The sequence below is a fragment of the Grampus griseus genome, assembly GCF_964374135.1.
Source record: "Grampus griseus genome assembly, chromosome: 13".
Lineage (NCBI taxonomy): Eukaryota > Metazoa > Chordata > Mammalia > Artiodactyla > Delphinidae > Grampus > Grampus griseus.
Genome location: NC_139007.1, coordinates 39,613,458 through 39,629,141, shown reverse-complemented (window position 1 = coordinate 39,629,141; position 15,684 = coordinate 39,613,458). Strand labels below are relative to the sequence as shown.

Sequence of the window (15,684 nt, the reverse complement as noted above, 5' to 3'; positions counted from 1 at the left end):
TACAATAGGCAAGCCATGGTAACTGTTTTCTAAAACTCAACCCATACACAATTGGTCTCTATGAAGAAAAATAAGGTGGTGATGTGTATTCTCCAATATTTAAAAAGAAAATTCTCCATTCAAGGACTAAACTGAATGTATTCCATAAAAGGTGCATGAAATTTTGCTAGAAAACATCAGTATACAATTTTCTGGCTTGCCCACAAATGAAATTCATTTGGTGATGCATGATCTCTATAAAAATGAATTGGTCAAGTTCCTATACCTGAAACAACCTGATATAAGGACAAAGAGCAAAGAGGAAAGGAGAAATATGAGTGAATTTAATGAGATGCCGTTTCATAGATGCCACATTAACATATATTGGATGTGCTGAAAACCACCTACCGCTTCCACCCTGTGTAATTAATCCTTCATCTTCAAAGATGTCGAAACTCTCCTGGCGAGTCTGGGTCGTTTCTGACTTTAACATCTCCAGGGGCATACGCAAGACAGTGAGATTATATTGAAGTGAGTGGGACAAATCATAGCTGTAACTGAGAAAAGAACTGAAACTTAATAAGAATTAGAAAAGCAAAACATATTTCATAGTCTTGGCTCCCAGAAGGAATTAAAACCTATGAACTAAATTACTTAGCACCTGTTAGTCTCCTTGGAAGCAATGCTGTACAAATAAGCACATTAAAACACAGTAAACCATGAATATAATTAGAAATTAAAAAATCACTGCATGACTTAGGCATTTGCATAACTAGAAATATACAATACAATGTGAGTAACCTACATTAATTGATTTGCAGTGTGCATTTTTTGCTTCACACTGACATTAATCTAACTTCAGGGCCTTGTACAAAGGGGTCACACTCTCATATATATCTGAATGGAGTACTAAAAATGTTACAATATCCACTGCAACAGTACATGGTCTGTACTCTAGTTTACCTATGAATGAAAAGAATTCTATTAATTATTACTGGTGGTACAATAACTGACTTAGTAATAAAACAAGAATAAGCAAATAACACAAGCCATCACGGTAAAATATGTTTGAAAAGCATAATAGTCATCCAAAAAATTGTAACAGTCTGTGCAAACAAAATTTGCACAAAATTAACAATTTTTATAAGTATCTCTAGCTATATATTTTTAGCACAGAATTTCAGACAGTACCTAGAATTCTTTAGGTTTACACAAATTTGAAAGTATTTTAGTCATATTTTAAGACGGTTACAATTTTGTCTGGAGACTCACATACATATTTTATTTCTTCCTCAATTTATTAATTATCAAATTATTGATTTACTATTTATTTGTTTGAAATTGATTGATTTCATCTGTGAAATTAAATTTGACCACATCTGCTTGATAGAGCCATTAGTTTTACTAGCATCTAATCTCACAGGGGTAAAATCTGTATTAAAAAGTTGGTTTTGGGGTTTCCCTGGTGGTGCAGTGGTTGAGAGTCTGCCTGCCAATGTGGGGGACACGGGTTCGAGCCCTGGTCTGGGAGGATCCCACATGCCGCAGAGCAACTAGGCCCGTGAGCCACAACTACTGAGCCTGCGCATCTGGAGCTTGTGCTCCACAAGAGAGGCCCGCGCACCGCGATGAAGGGTGGCCCCTGCTCGCCGCAACTAGAGAAAGCTCACGCACAGAAACGAAGACCTAACACAGCCAAAAATAAATAAATTAATTAATTAAATTTAAAAAAAGTTGGTTTTTCAATCGCATTTACAAGAGCATAAAAAATGCTTAGGAATAAATTTAACGAAGGAGGTAAGAGATCTGTACACTAAAAATTATAAGACATGGATGAAAAAAATAAGACACAAATAAATGGAAAGATATCCAGTGTTCATGGAACAGAAGAATTAATATTGTTTAAATGTCCATACTACCCAAAGGCATCTATAGATTCACTACAATCCCTATCAAAATGCCAATGACATTTTCCACAGGAATAGAAAAAAAACAATTCTAAGATTTGTATGGAATTACAAAAGACTCCTAATAGCCAAAGCAATCTTAAGAAAGAAGGACAAAGCTGGAGGCATCAAACTTCCTGATTTCAAACCTTACTGCCAAGCTACAGCATTCAAAACAGTGTGTTACTGACATAAAAAAGACACCTAGACCAATGGAATAGAGAGCCCAGAAATAAACCCACTCCTATATAGTCAACTAATATTTGACAAGGGAGCCAAAAAGACTAATGGAGAAACGATAGTCTCTTCAATAAATGGTGCTGGGAAAACTGGACAACCACCAGCAGAAGAATGAAATTGGACCCCTGTATTACACCACTCACAAAAAATTAACTCAAAATGGATTAAAGCCTTAAATGTAAGACCCAAAACTATAAAACTATTAAAAGAAAACATAGGAGAAAATTTCCTTGACACTGTTCTTGATAAAGATGTTTTTTGGATATGACACCAAAAGAGCAAGCAACAAAAGCAAAAATAAACAAACTAAAAAGCTTCAAACTAAAAAGCTTCTGCACAGAAAAAGAGAGTCAGCAAAATAAAAAGGCAACTTATGGAAGAAAATATTTGCAAACCATCTAACTATTAAGGGGTTAATAGCCAAGATACATAAGGAACTCATACAACTCAACAGCAAACATACAAATAATCCAATTTTAAAATGGGCAAAAGACTTGAATAGACATTTTTCCAAAGAAGACATACAAATGGCCAACAAGTGCATGAAAAGTTGCTCAACATCACAGCAGAGAAATGCAAATCAAAACCACAATGAGATATTACCTCATACCTATTAGAATGGCTATTATAAAACAAACAAAGAAACAGTAAGGGTTGGCAAGGATGTAGAGAAAAGAGAACATTTTGCACTGCTGGTGGGAATGTAAATTGGTGCAGCCACTATGGAAAACAGAATGAAGCTTCCTCAAAAAATTAAAAATAGGGCTTCCCTGGTGGCTCAGTGGTTGGGAATCCGCCTGCAAATGCCGGGGACACGGGTTCAAGCCCTGGTCCAGGAAGATCCCATATGCTGCGGAGCAACTAAGCCCGTGTGCCACAACTACCGAGCCTGCGCTCTAGAGCCCGTGAGCCACAACTGCTGAGCCCCGTGCCACAACTCCTGAAGCCTGCATGCCTAGAGCCCGTGCTCTGGAACAAGAGAAGCCACTGCAATGCAAAGCCCACGCACCGCAACGAAGAGTAGCCCCCGCTCGCGGCAACCAGAGAAAAGGCCGCGCACAGCAACGAAGACCCAACGCAGCCAAAATCAATCAATAAATAAAATTAAATAAATTTTTGAAAAATTAAAAATAAAACTACCATATGATCCAGCAATCCCATTTCTGGGTATATATCCAAAGGAAATGAGATCACTATCTTCAAAAGAGGTATCTGCTCCCCCACGCCCACTGCAGAATTAATGACAACCGCCAAGACATAGAACAACCTGAGTCCATTAACAGATAAATGGATAAAGAAAATGTGGCATATATAAATAATGGGGTATCATTTGGCCATAAAAAAGGAAATCTTGCCTTTTGCAACAACATGGATGGACCTGGAGGGCATTATGCTGAGTGAAATAAGTTAGACAAACAAAGACAAAGACTATGTTCTCACTTACACGTGGAATCTTAAAAAGCTGAACTTATAGAACGAGAGAGTAGAATAGTAGTTGCCAGTGGCAGGGGGAGGAATGGAGAAATGTTGGTCAAAGGGTACAAACTCTTAGCCATAAGATAAATAAGATCTGGATATCTAATGTACAGAGCATGGTAACTATAATTAACAATACTGAATTATATACTTGAAATTTGTTAAGGGAGCAAATCTTAAATGTTATCACTACACACACACACACACACACACACACACACACACATACACACAATCACAACTGTGTGATGGGATGAAGGTGTAAACTAACCTTATTGTGGTAATCATTTTGCAATATATACATGTATCTATACATGTATCAATCATCACATTGTACAACTTAAACTTACATATGTCAATAATATCTCAATAAAGCTGGGGGGTGGAGAGAAGTTGGGCTTTTATTTATTTATTTATTTTTTTTGCGGTACGCGGGCCTCTCACTGTTGTGGCCTCTCCTGTTGCGGAGCACAGGCTCTGGACGCACAGGCTCAGCGGCCATGGCTCACGGACCCAGCCGCTCTGCAGCATGTGGGATCTTCCCGGTCCGGGGCACGAACCCGTGTCCCCTGCATTGGCAGGCAGACTCTCAACCACTGCGCCACCAGGGAAGCCCCGGGCTTTTACTTTTAACAATCAATTCTTCCTGCTTTATTCTAGCTGAATCATAACAATGCAGTATAACCTTTCCAGAAGTCTTTAACCTCATATTTTTACTTATGGAATGACTTGTTCAGAACTCAGTATGGGGATGCAGACGAAGCTGAAAAGGGTGAATCAGGAGAAGACCATTTCTAACAGTACCACTGAGCTTCAGTAATAACTCACAGAGACTATAAACATAATTAAGCAATAAAGGCTGAAAAGCAAATGATGGAAACAAATACAATGGAAATATACTTTCAATAAACATTGGTGGAAGCAAAAATTATTTCTTTAGGAGCCCTTCACTATACTATTGCTAAATTAATTGTCTTCGGTTTCACATCAATGAAGACATAATCCACTCTACACAGTAGACAAGTTTTTCTTTATTTCATAAAGAAATGGTTAACTATATTAACAGTTTAAAAATAAATTTAAAGTAATGCAAAGTACCCCAAAAGTATGTAACACCAATAGCTACAACACTCTGGGTCCTCTTCTAGTCCCACGACTCAAGTCCTTATTGCTATATGCTATTTTATGTTCTACTTTTGAGTTTGGACATTATAGCTGAAAGAAAGTTATTTGGCTACATGGAAAATTCTATTTACCTGGCCTACATATTGGTCACATCATCAGTGGTATAATATTTTATCATGATGCTCTGCTATATTTTGCTTGCTTATTTTTCAATTATCGATATTTGGGTTGTCCCTGTGTTTGTTGGTTTGCTTGTTTGGGCCATGATAAATAGAGAAGCTATTAATGTCCCTTTACAAATAAGGATTAATATTTTATCTCCTGATTTATTACCTTCAGGCATATTTTCATATATACTTAATGCTACGTTCCTCCCCAGGAAAGTTAGTAATTTACAATGCCAATAGCGGTATGTTGGTATTTCAACAGTTCTTCTTATTTTGAATTTATTTTTACCTAATTTTGCTAGATTGTTAAATTGAAAACTGTGAAACTGTTACAACTCTGTATATAGACTGAATGCAGATTTCATTTTTGTAGTTCAAAACTAAAAGATAAGAATATTTCCTTAAAATTCTAATAAAGATGATTTTTATAGTGAGAATAATTACAATTTATCCATTCAAAATTTCAAATATCAGATTTTTAAAAGGAGGAAATACTTGTATTTGTACTATTTTAGATGAAAAACTTTGGCTATTTTAAAAAAAAGAATAACAAGTACTACTGATTCTGTTTTTACCCTATGGAAAATTATATAAACATTTAAGAGAATGATAAGAGCAAAATTCAGCTCAAACATACCTAAAGTAAAAATTGCTGGACAGGTCCACATTTTGAAATATTCGTAGATACCTGAAAAAAAATGATGACTATAGTTAACAACCTGATGACTATAGTTACCACTGCTATATGATATACATGAAAGTTAAGAGAGTAGATACTGAGTCCTCATAACAAGGAAAGAAATTTTCTTCTTTTTTTTTCTTTTTCTTTTTATTGTATCTATATGAGATGACGGATGCTAACTAAACCTACTGCAGTAATCATTTCACAATATATTATATCTAAGTCAAACCATTATGCTGAACACCTTAAAGTAACACAGTGATGTATGTCAATTTTATCTCAATAAAACTGGGGAAAAAAATGACCAAAAAACCCCAAAGCATATTGCATTCACACAACACCATTATTTGTTCATAGCTTAACATATACATATATATACATTTATATTTGTAAATACACTCATTGAAACTGAGAAATTCAATCCATAACTGGAGAAGAGATTTCAACTGGAGCAATTTCTAAGTATCCTGATCATCACTTGAGACCCTTAACTTTAGTTTGACCGCTTCCTCATCACTGATTATGCCAGAGAGGGAAAGTCGTGCCCTTACATACAAAGGGCGCTTAGACTTTGGGCAAGACAGAAGTAAATACTGTTCTTGTTTTCACAATATGCTTTGAGGTTGGAGAGAGCAGAGGAACAAAAACAAGCAGAAATGTTTGTGGGTCACCATAATTTTAAGCTGCAAAGTTTTTTTAAAGTGAAAAAAAAAAGTGCAGAATAAAATGTCCATGTATCTACCACTCAGGATTAATAAATGTTAACACTTTTTCATATTCATTTCAACCTTTTAAAGACACTGATCACAAATGGGTATTGAATTTGTCATATATATATACATATATATATATATATGAAAAATATATATATAAATATAAATACATACACACACACACACACATATTTTTTGGCCATGCCGTGCGGCTTGTGGGATCTTAGTTCTCCAACCAGGGATCGAACCTGTGCCCTCGGCAGTGAAAGCGCGGAGTCCTAACCACCGGACAGCCAGGGAATTCCCTCAAATACATTTTCTACATATATTAAGATAGTCATAATTTTTCCCAACAATATTTTAACATGGTGAATTGCTCTAGCAAATTTTATAATGTTGATACAACCATACATCAGAGGGGTAACATCTACTTATCATTTTGTATGAAATGTTTTATGGTACTTTATTTCCTAATATCATACCAAACATTTTTACTTAAATGCATTATTGGATTACATAGTTTTGTAAGTATGGTAAAAGTTTACCTATCCAGTAATAGTATAAGTCCACCTATAACAAGCTATTAAAATAATTGTATCTTATTCTGGATTATTCCATTTACTATACAATATTAATCACAAGATGAGTTCATTCTTTAAAGACAGTCGTATCACTATATAGAAGAATGTCATTTGTTTTACTATCCTCAGCTAAAGAATCATAAAGATGAGGCTTATAAATAATATAAACCTCTTTAATTTTTCCCCAACCCTTGGATTTCTATGCACTGGCCTATCTGATTCACTTTTTTAAATTAATTTATTTTTTATTGAAGTATTGTTGATTTACAATGTTTCAAGTCTACAGTAAAGTGATTCAGTTATATATATATACACACACGTATATGTATATATATACTCTTTCAGATTCTTTTCCATTATAGGTTACTACAAGATATTGAATATAGTCCCCTGTGCTATACAGTAGATCCTTGTTTTTTATCTATTTTATATATAGTAGTGTGTATCTGTTAATCCCAAATTCCTAATTTATTGCCCCCCCTTCCCCTCTGGTAAATTTGTTTATGTCTGTGAGTCTATTTCTGTCTTGTAAATAAGTTCATTTGTATCATTTTTTTAGATTCCTCTCTGATTCACTTTTATTCAATATACTATGCCTGCCTATAAGCTATAAGAGACATAATTTTTTTGTTAGTATAAGACAAAAGTCCACTCTATCCGGTAAACTCTACTTACCCCTGTGTAAACAAATTACGTTTTAAATACTCCACTTCCAAATACCAAAGACAATGCCACAAAGGTCCAGAAAACCACTATCTAAGAGGGTCTTAAACAAGAGAGCCACACCACCTTTAAATTCCAGTTCATGTATCTAGAACAACACCATGAAAGTACTGAGTGAAATTAAAATCTAAACTGTTACCTTCCCTAAAAACTTATAAGCATGCCTAACTTTGTTCCATTTTAACCTTTATAATATTAAAATAAACCAATTCTAGTCTTTTCTCTATCATTTTATTAATTTATTAATAGCCTTTCCCCACATGCCCAAGGTTCCAGTAATTTCCCCCCAAAACTTTTTAAAGGTTTCAAATCCATAGAAAAATTGGGGGAAAAAGTAGTGTAATAAACAGCAGTATATCCTTCACCTGAATTCACTGTTGAACATTTCTCATTATACATTTATACACACATACATTCTCTCTCTTTAAATATACATGTACATTTTATTTTTCTAAACCATTTACAGTAAGTAGCAGACATGATGAAACTTCAGTCCTAAATATTTTATTTTATATCTATTATGAACAAGGACAATCTCCTGAGTAACCACAATATCATTATACACCCAAAATTTAATACTGATCCAATATCCCCTAGTATATAGTCCATATACAAACCGTTCCAGTACAGTCCTTTATAGCTGTGTGTGTGTGTGTGCGCGCACGCACGTGTACATGAGCATGCACGCACATGTTTTAATCCTGGATCTAACAGAAATTCAAGTGTTGCACTTTGTCATGTCTATTCTAAACTCTAGAACAACTCTCTGGCTCTTCCTGTGTTGCACATTGACATTTTTGGAGGGTCTAGGCCAGTGTCTTACAGAAAGTCCCACAATATGGATTTATCTGATTATTTCCTCATGCTTAGATTTAAGTTAAATATTTTTAGTAAGAAAACTACACAGGTAGTGGGCGTCTTTCCCATTGCTTCACGTTAAGAGGTAAATAATGTCAGTTTTGTCTCATTATTGATGCTAAGTTTGATCATTTGGTGAGTATGTTTGTCATTTTTTTCTCTTTGTAAATAATAAAGATAGTTATGGAGTATGGTATGTTGAGACTGAGTGAATATCTGTTCCTCAATAATAACCTCTCACCTAATGGTTTTAGGAGCCATTGTTGATTCTTGCCCAAATCAATTGTTTTAATGGAGGGTTTTTAATAGCACTTGAACAAAAGCTGTAGCATTCTGAGCCAGTATTTTACATTTTAACATAACATTTATAATCTTTTGACTATGTTTTATTTTCTAATTGGTCTACCAGGTAAAAAAAATAGCAGTTACCACCAGTACATACCTAGCTTCATCAGGATGAGTAATACGTACAGAATCATTGGGTATATAGATCATATTTGTATCTTCAATCTTATATATTGCATGACCTCCAATATCTGCCATCTTCCTCCTTTTGGTTATTAACACAATATAATAGCCTTCTAAAAACCTGACAAAGCCTACACAACAAAAAAAGAAAGATAAATACATTTCCTAAACTTAGTAATGCTTTTAGATACATGTTTAAAAGGCAAAAGACTTTTGACACATTTCCTACTTTATTTTTTCTATGATTTACAGCCATACAGATTTTCAGTTGTCTTAGAATTATTCTCTAGAAATATTTATCTCACTTAAAAATATTGCTCTAAACAACCTGATTAAAGAAAGACCATATGTATTAATGTTCAGTAGCACTAAGTTCTCAGCAACACACTAGTTACCGCACAGTCTTGGTTAAAAATGTTCTGGCACCCAGAACTTTTGCTTTGGGAGTTAAAACTAACTCTCTTGGTTGGTTGAGGGGAGAGGGAGGGGAACACTTCTGAACTGGTTACGTCAGGAGCTCAGCAGAGCCTCTCCCCAGTGAAACAACCACAACTGGTAAAAATTATAAAAACAAAACAAAACATTGAAAGTTTCTGGAAATTCTCCTAATGGCATACAGCAAGTGGAGAAACATTTATTCAAGAAAATCTACTACATCTTGGAAAGAACAGGAAGTCTGTGACATATAAAACATCATTTATTTCCCTTCTACACCCTTCTCCCAATTCAGTGGGACAGAATATCTACTCCCGGCAGGTGTCGCCAAAAAAGACAGTACCCCTTCCTCCCTCCCCAGTTCTCAGTCTAGAGCCTTGGTTTCTGCTCAGGAGGTGCAGGGCACCAGCATTTCCCATTCCTTCCAGCTCTGTGCTGCAGACGCTTTATTCCAGGCAAGCACATCTGAAAGTGGGGGCTCCTTTCTTCTACCCAGTCCTGCTTGTAGAGTGGAGGCTTTACCCCAGCACAAATACTGGATCCCATCACCCCCACTCACTGACAGGGTGAGTCAGATACGGTCACTTACAGCTGACTGCCCATCAGAAACAGCAGAGGCCAGAGGGCTGTGGGATAACATATTCAAAGCACTGAAAGAAAAACTCAACCAAGGATCTTATATATAGCGTAACCATTTTTCAAAACTAACTTTCTTATGTGCATGTGTGGGTGTACTCACTCACTCTCTCTTTCTCTCTCTCTCTCTGTTGCACTCTATAAAGCCTGAGCTAGGATCTTGGTGCTATAAATGGCTGCTCTAGATTTGGCAAATACTCATTGTCTGTGTCTTGTTATTCTTAACTGACAAAAAAGAAAATTAGTAATTGAACATATTAACATAAATGAGCCAAAATATATAAAAGACACCTCATGGATTTTATGAACCTGGCTACTTCTATTAAAACCATGAAAAATACTTACATTTGAGAGATCCACAAAGCACATTTTTAAAAAATGTTCGTTTATGCTCCTCCCCACCTCCCCTTGGAGACTAGCTAAAAATTCCCTGACTAAAGCTAAAGGATTTAAGATAGGAGAAAAAGCTAATGTCAACCTCATTAAAAGTTAGGAAGCAGTTATCCTTTTAGAAGGCTAAAACCTACAAAATTAAGGGGCTTGGGAGCAGCATAAAAACACCCAAAAAAGAGAATCTAACTGGTTTTAAATAATAAATATTCCCAAGATGAATGAGTTTCCCCTTTGTTCTTGCTATATATTTACTTTTTATAGAAAAAAACCTCTCTATAATAATTTCTTCCAACCTGCATTCCAACTGAATTTTAATTTTATGTTTTCAGCTCTATTTCATCCTACATGTCCCTTCATAATTTTGATGAAGTAAATATACTGCACAAAAGAATATTTTCTACCAGCATAAAATGCTTTCAGCATATTATGAGATTATTTTCTTTTTCCTTTTTACTACCAGTTGGAAACGTCACTCCTTTTTAAAAGGTTCCTATCAAATATAACCAACAATTAAAAGGCTTTAGCTTGGCATAGACCTCTGTCAAGAGTCAGCCTATTCATCGTTTTAACATACTGAAAATCAGAACAAGTGTTTTCATCTTCATTCTACATACTTCTGATCCCAGACCAATTTCCCTGAGTGTTTCCCAGATGCCTAGATGACAGTCATCAAGCAAAAGTGATTTCTCTCTCTCTGAGTAGAGAAGGCTGTGTCATTTGAGTTGGAAACCAAGCAAAGTAAATAAAAAAGGACAGTGTGAGAGGATGGAGTGGTGTGGAGTTCTGGTGGCTGGAGAGGACCCACAAGCCCACCAACAGGGAAGAGGGCAGTATCCTGCTGGGAGGTCACCGTGTCAGCTCGTCACTATCTTAAAAGCCTTCAGGGGGCTTCCCTGGTGGTGCAGTGGTTGAGAGTCCGCCTGCCAATGCAGGGGACACGGGCTCGTGCCCTGGTCCGGGGAGATCCCACATGCCGCGGAGCGGCTGGGCCCGTGAGCCATGGCCGCTGAGCCTGCGCGTCCGGAGCCTGTGCTCCGCAATGGGAGAGGCCACAACAGTGAGAGGCCCGCATACCACAAAAAAAAAAAAAAAAAAAAAAGCCTTCAGGGAAAACAGCACTCTGGCAGAGAAGTATCAAAAACCACAAGGGACCAAAGTGACTCTCTAACACCAAATCTACTGTTCCCTTACTAGTCTGAGGCTCACACTTTATTGTTGTTTTCCCTGTATCTTGGATCTGCAATCTATTTCTAAGGGTGTTGCTTTAAAGAACAACTGAGTCCATCACTTAGTCTGCTATAATGACACATTGTACTAGCAGCTTACAAGAGTATCTTCTGACAGGTGACACACGCAGAAAAAGGACATATATCAAAAGGGGCTGGATGGTCACAGAGCTGAGAGTAGTAAGGACTACAGGCCACCAGCCACCGACTCCATCTGCGTGCCCCAGGACCAGATAAAACAACTATGTGAGGGATGCTCATGATCCCATCCAGTGGTCTCCCAAGCCTCCTGCTGGCTGCCAAATAACAATGGAGCAGGTCAGAAATGGGCAAGGTAGCTATAGGACAGGATCAATCCATGTCTGGGGACCAGTAATGGTCCCTGTGCTTTCGGTACCAGCCCATGAAAAGACAAGTAAACGAATTGAAAGTAAGGGTTTAGAAACATCTGAGTTCATGATCAATGAACTTGCCTTGAACAGGCAAGACTAGTTTGGGTATTATTGAACTTATGTGATGAATCACATGTGGCCCAAGCTGAAGACAAGCTATGCACAGTAGGATCCTGTGTTGGTCTGTGACACATTTCTGGAAAAAATTGGTTGGTCCTTTACTACAGATAGTTGAGAAGCACTGCTCTAGATTCTTATAGATTGTGAATTAAATTAACCACGATAACAGTCCAAAACATCCCAGCCAAAGTGCTATTCACAAATTAGGCATGCTGAAAAAGTTGAGAGAAAATATTTCAGTCACAGAAGACAACCACTCTAGTCCTTTCACACATGTATTATTTTGACAACCAGACTATACATTTTTCAAAGATAAGCATTTTGTGTTTTGCTATTTCAGTAGCCCTCATTATTTCTAAGGCAGTACTAGACAAATCATAGCCTTTTATTTACTCCCTATTTACTCTTAAAGATTCTAAGCTTTATTTACATGGTTGAACTAGAATACATAAAGTGCACCGCCCTGAAAATAACAAATGCTTACTTAGTACATTACTGTGTCACTCTACTGGTAGGTTAGTCTTTTAGTGACTTCACCATCCAAGGACAGTCTCAAAGAGGCCTCAAATTGCGAGAGAAATTGCTACCACAATACCTAAGAATGCCACCTAAGAGAAACACGGAGACACCTTCAGCCCTTACCCAAAGTTTATTAACTAATACTTGTGTATAAAATGAGTATCTGGTTATAAACTTGGTCATCAATTGATTAAAATAAAGCTTTGGTTTTATAAGCTTAGTTATCAACAGATTTAAATGAGGCAAGGATGAATTGGGAGACTGGGATTGACATATGTACACTAATATGTATAAAATAGATAACTAATAAGAACCTGCTGTATAAAAATACATAAAATAAAATGAGGCAAGGAATATTGCTAAAAGCAAATATGCCCAGAACAATGAAGAATGATGAAAGTACCATTACAACAACACAGTACAGCATCTAGAGGCCCCTTAGTGTAAAGGCAAACTGCCGAATACAACTCCAGAACACCCGAGGGCAGCTATTTTTAAACATAGGTCAATAACTGATCTTCAATTCGTTATACTTAATCATCAAGGAAGGTTCAATTTTGAATAATTAACCCTGGCTAATGAGGCATTCGATATTACATACACTTTAGGAAATTTCCATTTTAAAAAGCTGTAATAAAGTATCAGCATTTAAAGGAATGAATTTAACCTATTAAGTAACTAATTAAGCCTACTGTATTTGAGACACATTTTACTTACAAGTTTTTTTTCTTTAACATATAAGTAACACTGAAAGTGGAATTTAACACATATGGAATGTATGGAATTTAAACATATGAACTCACTTGACATACACCGACATGCACACGCCCACAAACAGGTACCCATTAAACATGAAACCTCAAGGGATTTGTCAAGACTGAGCAGAATGTACAGAGAAGGGGCCAGTCCTATGGAGAGGAAATCAATCACACCTACCACTCTCAACTTTCCCTGGCAGCCGCCTAAGGCACAAAATGCACCTAAATGGATTACACATCGAAGGGCTATGAGAGCACACGGAGAAAAATGAACTGCAAATACGGCGGAACATGAATGATCAAAGTCTCAACAAATATAGGGTCACCAAAGAGAAAGTACTAATCAAAAAAATGAACATGAGAATATGAAACTATATAGCATAGTTCAGACCATATTAATTTTGTTAGCATCTATAGACACCAATCACTCAGTCAATATTGCATACAGTCCAGTAGGTTTAAGAAGCAGAGAGATAATTTTGTAAGTGTTAAAAAAAAAAGACTCAAAATAAGGCTCTGCCAACAGGGAAGCTGAGATACAACTGCCCTCTACTTGGCTTCCAAGGTCCCAGTGACCTGGCCTCACCCAACTACTTGCCAGCATCCCAGGACCCATGGGCATCTTCATGCCCGCACCTCTGCTGTTGCCCCTACTGGAGCTCTCTCCTCCCTTCCCCACATCCATCCAAATCTTGCTTCTCCTCCAGGGTCCAGCCTGAGTCTCATCATCTTCAGGAAATCTTTCCTTGTCATTCCAGGTCCAAAAAGTCTACCTCTTATGTAATCTCCAATACCATTTACCTTTGACTACACAGCTGGGCTCTTAATTCCAATCCTGGAGTTGTTTTCATATGCACTGGGTTTTGTCCCCCATCCTAGTCCAATCATCTTAAGATTCCCCGGGATAAACCCATGGTAGAGCAAAGACAGGTTTACTGACCCACTAAGGACAACACACCAGAAGAACTGTGAGGCATCTCACAAATGCCCCACAAGCCAGACCACAGACTACTTAAAGGCCAAGGCCATTTCTATATTTGTTCATGAATAAATATAGGCGTTATTATAGGATTTGGGGACACGATTAGGTAAAATTTAAACAAAGAGACTCAAACCAAAGCAAGACTGTATGTAAAGAGATAAACATCAAGTCTAGATTGTGAAGCAGACTCGTGGTCTCATTTCTTTGAAAGCAGCAAAGTTAGCAGAGCTGTAGACGGTTGTGTCCAGAAACCCCTTATCTGAAACTCTGCATGAGTTGTCAATCGAGGCTGCTTCTCTGTGTCAAAATGACTTAGCTCATACAGGCAAGAGGGGCATGTTTTCTCTTACTGACACAATTTTAAAGAGCAAAGTTTCTGATAGTCTGTGATTTTAGAGAACAAAGTTTCTCAGTAAGAAAGCAGTTGTCATTCAGAGAAAGGGGTTATGACACTTTACACTGTAGCATGTCCTTGGGAGAGATTCCTCTTAATTTAAAAGCTGGTTTTACCTGTATCTGTTTTTCCAGCTGATGTTTACAGTCCAAGCCAATTTTTACTTTTTCATTCCTTGACAAGACAGACTCCTTAAAAGGTCCACACCATCGCTACATTTGTTCCTATCCCACACGAAACTGAACACAGTCCTAAGCACATAGCAGATGCTATATAAAGGCTGTTTGATACTTGGCTGATAGATAATTCAGTTTTAAACAACCAAAGCCACAGAGGATGGGTCATATTTATAAACCTATATAAATATAAGCCTTGCAAACTATCTTCAAGGAGTCTATGTAGAAAAAAAAAAAAAAAAAGAGGTAGTAAGAGGGATGCATGTTTCTTACCTACAACACCAAAAGCTGAAACAGCTCGAAATAACCCAGATGATCCTTTCTGTCCCATCTTTGTCCTATTTCCTAGATCCAAGCGGCCAAGAAGTTCTCGCACTTCTTGCTGAGTATATACATGCTAGAAATAAGCAAATTTAATCTGTAAGGTTGTGCTCGCTTTTTAGGTTCATTATTTAGTTACCCCTGAAAATTAGAAGTTGCCTACAACTTTACATCATTAGCTATTTCAGAAAAGTATATATAATAGTGCAGGACTAAGCTACAATTTAAAAAAGCCAACAAATTCTTTTTTTTTTTAACATCTTTATTCGAGTATAATTGCTTTACAATGGTGTGTTAGTTCCTGCTTTATAACAAAGTGAATCAGCTATACATATACATATATCCCCATATCTCCTCCGTCTTGCGTCTCCGTC

At 36.8% G+C, this 15,684-nt stretch overlaps 1 protein-coding gene across 1 annotated transcript in view; it reads right to left on the bottom strand.

Annotated features, from left to right (window-relative positions):
• The window catches only part of FIG4 (FIG4 phosphoinositide 5-phosphatase), a 136,959-nt gene that overhangs the window by 95,645 nt on the left and 25,630 nt on the right, over nt 1-15,684 (bottom strand). The window contains exons 3-6 of the mRNA XM_082668728.1: nt 15,263-15,386; nt 8,933-9,089; nt 5,571-5,621; nt 388-536 (exon numbers count right to left, since the gene is read on the bottom strand). Of these exons, the coding sequence (XP_082524854.1) occupies nt 388-536; nt 5,571-5,621; nt 8,933-9,089; nt 15,263-15,386 (481 nt within the window). The remainder of the gene's footprint in view (nt 1-387; nt 537-5,570; nt 5,622-8,932; nt 9,090-15,262; nt 15,387-15,684) is intronic.